At 38.0% G+C, this 7,710-nt stretch overlaps 1 protein-coding gene across 1 annotated transcript in view; it reads left to right on the forward strand.

Annotated features, from left to right (window-relative positions):
- The first annotated feature begins 5,878 nt into the window (after window positions 1-5,878).
- LOC126390675 (GTPase IMAP family member 4-like) overlaps window positions 5,879-7,710 on the forward strand; it is a 6,590-nt gene continuing 4,758 nt past the window's right edge. The window contains exon 1 of the mRNA XM_050045078.1: window positions 5,879-5,888. Within this exon, the coding sequence (XP_049901035.1) occupies window positions 5,879-5,888 (10 nt within the window). The remainder of the gene's footprint in view (window positions 5,889-7,710) is intronic.

Genomic DNA, 7,710 nt, shown 5'->3' on the forward strand with positions numbered 1-7,710 from the left:
GTAAGAGGACGGATGGGGAGTTTTACTAATGTTACCCAACTTTTACAGGATGAAGTTCTGTGTCTGTACATTTGCTTTTTAACAACTTTAATAAATGTCATATTCTGGGAAGTTTAAATGAGTGAAAGCCTGTGTTACTTACCAGGTCCAGTTGGCTTGGAGACCTTTGTTGCATGTCATCCTCCCTCTCTTTGTCCCATCATTTCCTGCCAGCTACCATCTGTATGCTACTGAATAACTTATTCACAAAAAATAAAATTAAAATAAAACTGAACATATTTGTGATCTCATTTTCCCACCTTTTAGAATATCTTTTATTTGAGAAAGAGACTTTTGTTCACAAACATTTCACTACAAACATTTTGCTGAACAACCCAGCAAATGATAACACCAAATTGAGTCGTAAAATACACACATAGATACAAACAGATAAATTTACTGATTGATTTATTTCAGCTATTTATTTTAATGGCAAATGGTTAATATACGCTACCAAACTTCCGGTAAACAGCAGCACAGATCAAATAAAATTGATACAAATACATTTAAAGGATTTAAAATGGGAGTAATTTTACTTTTCTCCATGGTTACCAAATATAATGACAGCTCCTTTTTTCGCTGCAGAGAGGGAAGTGTGTCCCAGAGGTTGCCGCTGCATTGACACCCTACACCTTGATGTAGGGTGCTTCATTCAGCTTCATTCATCCCCCCCTTGCCTCGAAAATGGTTTGATCCACCCCATCCCTCTCACTTTTCCCCTACTGGGCTCTGAGCGCTCCATCTGCACAGAGCAATGTGCTGTCTTTCAGAGTGGGTGAGATACAGTATTGATGTAAGTACCTGGTTTAAGCCAGGACATGTGACACATTTCTTCTACCTCTACCACTCAATACCAACACATTATTATCATCACCAGTCTTAATTTTTGCTGCATTGAATCATAGATTTGAGATTTGTTTATTTTTTTAAAATGGGACAATGTGCATTTATGGATATTCACACGTAAATGCACGAGATTATAGCCAGGTGGCTAATTTCCATCTCCAGTCCCATTGGCAGGTTGGTGTCAAACACACAAACAACAATGCCAACAAAATAAAATAAAATACACAGAGAAGAACAATATAAGGACAACATAAGTAAACCACAAAGCACACAACAGGCGAAGAGTTGGGCGACCATAGAAATTTCAATCTGATTACAAAGTGCAGGTGTGTTAGTTAAAGTTTAGAGTGCCAAAGTGCTGAGTATTGCAGATGCCCCGGTATATTGCACATGCCCTAATGCAGTAAAGTGCATAGTGCAGTTTGTAAAGTGCTAATTTGCTAAGTGCCAATTCATATTGTACAATGTCACCTACAACACTTGACACATTTGCACATACAAATATGGTACCCCAACAAACCAGTTGCACAGATACGCAGAACAATAATAAGAGAATACATTAAAATAATAATAATAAATAAAATAAAATTCTTAAGACACATGAGTGCAAATTTGATTGTCTAGTAGCCATGTTTTGAAATGTCTAGTGAATGAGGCAAGAGTTGGCGAATCTCATATAGTACTTGGTATGGTGTTCCATGTCTGGGACGCTCGATATGAAAACACCGTCTGTCCAAAAACACTTCTCCTGGGCGGGACTTGACAATCCCCTCTAGAGCCGGCTCTTGTTGACCTCATAGGGTTCCTTTTTATAAATCAAAGCCAGATCATGAAGATTTTTGTACACCAAGACACCGTCTGCATGTTTTATTGCGTTTCCCCAACTCAGAAGACAATATTTTCTGAAAATGTTGCAATGGTGGTATACTTTGTTTTTTTGTCTAAAATTTTGATTGCCTGTTTATACACAATTTCAGCTGATCTAAGCATGCCAGTGCCCAGGTTGTTATGCAGTAACTTAAATGTGGCATTACCATAGCACTGAAATATAGTTTTGCTGATTCAGTAGTCGTAGTCGGTTGTTTCTTATGTATCTGAAGTTAGACAGGTTGAATTTGGTTCGGTTCACAGCTCTCTTTACTTGTTGCTTGAAGCATAGTTGTGAATCAGTCAGATCACTGTTTATGTTGTTAGGTAGGAGTTAGCTGACGTTCTTGTCTAGCTAGGAAACGTTACAGGTGGTCAGTCAACCACTGTCCTCTGTTTGAATTGGAGTGAGAGAAGCTAGCTGCTGTGTCATGTGCATGTGTTAATATTAAAGCCAAGGTGCTACTGTCTGTATCTAACTAGTTAACTGACTGGATGCCCATTAACATTATATGACTCCTATTGTGTGTGTGTGTGTGTGTGTGTGTGTGTGTGTGTGTGTGTGCATGTGCGTGTGCGTGTGTGTGCAGGCAGGCAGACAGACAGACAGACAGACAGACAGACAGACAGACAGACAGACAGCCTCATCATGAAATTAAAATTGTTTTTATAAACAAAAAGAGAGCCAGGTTCAGGTAAGAGTGTAAGATCAAATGGTGTGACTTCATTTCCCACAGCAACCAAATATTCCATTAGAATGATGTTGTAAGTTGGATCAGTATATCAGTTTATATATCTTATTAGATATAAAACACATCTTTTGGTTGTTATTTGCCTTTTGGTTGACAGTACAAAGAGAGAGAGGAGCAGAGAGAGGGCTTTATTTATTAGTCTTCTTGTTAGTATTTTTTCATATTTATGTAATTTTTCATCTCGTTGAATACAATATATTTGTGTATGATTGTCAGTGCAAAGACGGAGAGATGAAAGAGGGGAAGGAGAGCATTGCATTGCATTTCAAATAAAAGTCCAAAAAATAAGTCCAAGGTCCATTTTTGGTATTTTTGGTACTCACTATAGGGGGGCTGTTTTACTCCAGAAACATACATATATACTGTTTTTGTGTATATCTATATGTTGAGGAGCTGCTGTATCAAAATGAGTTGTCTTCCTCCAGAAATTAGGGTTAGGGTATATTTCTTTAATGATTCCAATCCATTCCTCTTTTGCTGTGGCTCAGCATTTAAATAACTCAGATTTGATGGTTTAGTCAGAGTTTCCCCTACCCAAAAAGTGTTCTACTTTTCTTTCACAAATGTGGGAATGATGGTCCGAAATTGCGTTAAAATGTACAAAACAGGACTGAGACAGAAATAGAAATAGAAATGTTTGCTAAAGGCAAAGATATTAATTAGCTAACCCTTTGAATGCTGACAAAATGTCAAACCTTTTTGGGGATGGAAAAAACAGAAATATGTTCTGATGTATGATCTGATAACTTTTACATACAGCACAAATCTCATGCATATTGTACTTAACCTGAATAGTGAGCAGCAGATATCAAGATTCAGTTTCACTTTCACTGTGATATGCAGATAGTTGTAGGTGTGGTTTGGGGCCCTGGATAATAAAAGGAGAAGCATTAGCAGCAGCAGATGGACACAGAACTCTGTATTTTCACTTCAGCAGCAGCAGCTACTCTGCACTCTGCAACCCAAACATGGACATGAAACAAAGCGGTGGTAAGTCATGATACGACTTGTAAACATTTTGTCTGCACCTCTCTGGTGCCTTTACTTGAATGAGTAAACTCTGAATATTAATTGGTAACACTTTATAATAACCATCACTAGTCAATAGTTATTTTACTGTTAACAAACAATGAAATGATAATTAATGTTCTGGGTACAGTCCTGCCTGCTGGCTGGCTGGAGGCCCCTCTGTGTGGAGTCTGCATATTCTCCTTGTCTGTGTGGGTTTTTTCTGGGTACTCCTGTTTCCTACCCCAGTCCATGTGACTCTAAATTGCCCGTAGGAGTGAACGTAAGCCTGAATGGTTGTCTGTCTCTATCTGTCTGCCCTGTGATAGTCTGGCGATCTTTCCGAGGTGTACCCTGCCTCTCGCCCAATGTCAGCTGCGGTAGTATGATAACGAATGTATAAATTAATGATGAGCAAATTATTCCAACTTTATTTGGATATTTATTTTGGCTATTATAAAGTTGCAACTGATGATTAACAAAATCAACAATGCCAACAAAAGAAAATAAAATACAAAGAGAAGAACAATATAAGGACAACATAAGTAAACCACAAAGCACACAACAGGCAAAGAGTTGGGCGACCATAGAAATTTCAATCTGGTTACAAAGTGCAGGTGTGCTAGTTAAAGTTTAGAGTGTCAAAGTGCTGAGTGCGTATTGCAGACGCCCCGGTATACTGTATGCCCTAACGCAGTAAAGTGCATAGTGCAATAACAGTGTCCAGGGTGCACCCTGCCTCTCGCCCAATGTCAGGTGCGGCAGTATGATAACGAATGAATAAATTAATGATGAGCGAATTATTCCAACTTTATTTGGATGGCTGTTATAAAGTTGCAACTGATGATTAAATTTTGTTACTTTGTTAAATGGATCATAAATACTGTGACACACACCAAATACTCTGGTGAGGGGAAAGATAAGGAGACAGAGGTGAGGCTAATCAGAGTGCGACAATCAGACACAGGTGAAGTCATCAAAATGGAGGGAAAACACACAGGGGCAGGCAGGGGCGTAGCCATCATTTCAGAAGTGAAGACAAATTGTTCAGAGGTCTACTGAGTGATTTATCATCCTCTCGCATTCGATTGCACCTCTCCTTAGCGGTTAAAGAACCACATAACCACAAACAGCCACAGTAGTCTTTAGTCTTAGTTCTTTAAAATTATGTACTATCAAAATCTAAAGTTTTAGCTGCCAAACTCTGGTTGAGTTGACACAGAATAACCCTCGAGCATCTACAGGGTAAGTAGCCAGGTAATTGTAAGTGCCAAATGACAACACCGAACACGAAAAGTTCAGTAAAACACCATTCCTGTTAGCAAGTTATTAGCACACAAAATGGAATGGAAGTGACAAGGTAACAGGGTAATAAGCCACATAATTTAATTTAATGGCATGAAGACAGAAAGTGACACAACACTAAACATATCAACATCAAGATGTATTTTACATTTTAGTCAAATATGACAGCACAGATGTGCAAAATTAATCAGAGATAAAGAAAATTGGTATGACCTATACCTGCTGCCTTTAAAAACACAAATAATGCAGTAGTATTGCTATTCTAATATAGACAAAAAACATTTTAGAGCATAAATAAGAGTAGTTCTGAAATAGCTGTGAAAATTAATCTTAGAGTCACTCTTATCCTATAGACATTTCCTTAGCCAGTTATAATTTCTCCTTACCTGTGAAGCCTTGGGCTGATAATTGGTGCTGCTGTCAGGTCCCTGTCCTGATACCTGCCTGGTTTCTCCCTGTCCCTCTTCTATCTATTACAATAATATAGATAATAAAAGAGGTTGTGAAACATTACCCTCTGCCACTGTGCCAAATTTCATATGTCTACGACATACGGGGCATGAGATATGCTCATAATATCACCATGGGCATAATACACTGACCAGAATCCCCGACAGAAGATGGTGGCCGTGTAGGCACGTCACTTCAATGGGCAGCTACGCTGGACGATTCGTCTAGGGTTTTTCTATAGATATCTATAGATATCTATGATAGTTATTTAGACAAAAGATTGGGTTGTAATAAAGTCGTCTGGACTTGGGAAACCTATAATATAGCTATGTTTAAATCTGGATTGTGTTTCAGATGTTTTCATCCTTACCTAGCACTAGATAATAGCAAGCGCTAGCCTAGCCAAACTGCCTGACTATTCAGTTTTTAGACAGATGAAAAGCAGCATTTTCGAAGGATCCACATATTCAGTATCATAGCTAAAATGGTAACGTTTGTAAGACACCAAACCATTTAGAAATTGATAAAAAAAAAATTGCAAGTTATGAGTATTTTTGTGGCTGCATAATCACCGTAGTGAACGATTGACCCCAGAATGACCCCGACACAATATGGCCGCCAGTGAGCTCCACCTGCGCGAAGCCTGATCCACCCCCTTGGTTGTAACGGCTGTAAAAAGTGCAGGAGATGGAGGGTACAGATATGGGAAGTGCGGGGGACATGTCCCCTGTGCCCCCTCCACCCCCCCCAATTTACGTCTGTGGGGGCAGGAAGTGAAGGGATCTGAAACGAGAGGTGATGTAGTTTCAAAGTAAAACGTGAAACAACACAGATGAATGAAATTAAAAAAATAATTAAAAACCAACTACTTATTTATTTATTGTTATTATTATTTTTTTTTTCTGTGTAGTGCTTTTTTATATATATATATATGTATATATGGGATATATATATATATATATGTATGTATATAGGCAAAATAAATTGTTGAAATAACATAAATTATGACATTGACAATAATAAGCAAACATTATTATTTATCATTTCATTGTTTATTAAGAGTAAAGCAACTATTAACCAACATTTAGTTAACGTCATTTACCATTCCGTCAATCACTGACCATCACTGATGGTTTTTATAGTAAGTATTACCAATCATTTACTGTCTTAACACTTTACAAATCCAACTTTCTCTCACATTAGTGGGCATCACAAATTTGGCATCCAATCTTTGCCTCATTTGATTAATTTACTTAAGGTAAAAATGTCCTTGTTCATGGACACTTTTTGTGCCATCTAGTGGTGGTAAGACCACAATACACTTATCCATGTAAAAACAAGATGGCAGCCATCTCTGCCAAGTCAGTCTGCAGTCAATCCCGATACAAAAGTGGACAAGGTCCAAAACCTGGGGCCTATTGCACAAAACTAGGATAAGGGATTAAGCCGGGATATCTTGGTTATCCTGGCTCAACTTATCCGTGATCCGGTTGCACAAAAGAGGGATAGTGGAAAGCGGGATATGTTATGACATAAATTACCATGGAGATTTATTCTGTGGAACTAGCCTGCTCCAGACCAGGCTAAATTCCAGGATCTATTTAATCTTATCCCTTATCTCAGTCAGCAGTCACCACATACAGAAACCAATAGTTATTCCACTGCCCACTGCACAATGTTATAACATTCAACCAGACCCACTGTCATTATTTAAACATTTGTGATCATTAATTGCAATCATTTTAGATAAATGATGATTTTAGATGATTTTGCAATCATTAGATAATTTACAGTTTCCCATAGACTATATATAAAATACACATCTCATATAAATATAAATACACATCAAAGAGTAACATGATGTTCCTTTATTGAATAAGGATAAATCAAAGTTCCTTTATTGAATAAGGATAAATCAAAGCAAGTAACCCATCAGCTCCTTTCAAAACTGAAGTCAGTGTGTGACTCTACAAGATAGAAAGCACGGAATCAAAGCATATTATACAACACAAGAATAAATACACATTCAAAAGGTCTGTATATGATACACCCCGCATGTCTGCACACTGAAATAAATGCAGGACAAATCCATACACAACAAATGAATGGACAAATGAATGGATGCAGTAGCCTCACTGCAAGCTTGTATACACACAGTATACAGCACAAACATCATAAGAAGCCAAATCAATTTAAATTGAAAAAACAAACAAACAAACAAAAAAAATATAATTCCTCTGCCACTGCAGGCCATATTCAACTGAAATTCACAGCATGCGTCTCTGCCACTGCAGGACATATTTAACTGAAATTTAAAGCATGCATGTTAACTAAAATAATTTAACACATATTGGTCCCTGACCAGCCGACCACTGTCGTCATCAGGGAAGATGGCAGGATTGTCCCAGTCCATGTGTGATGGGGGCCCTCTCCTTCCCTCCTT

This window comes from Epinephelus moara, chromosome 5 (assembly GCF_006386435.1).
Source record: "Epinephelus moara isolate mb chromosome 5, YSFRI_EMoa_1.0, whole genome shotgun sequence".
Classification (NCBI taxonomy): domain Eukaryota; kingdom Metazoa; phylum Chordata; class Actinopteri; order Perciformes; family Serranidae; genus Epinephelus; species Epinephelus moara.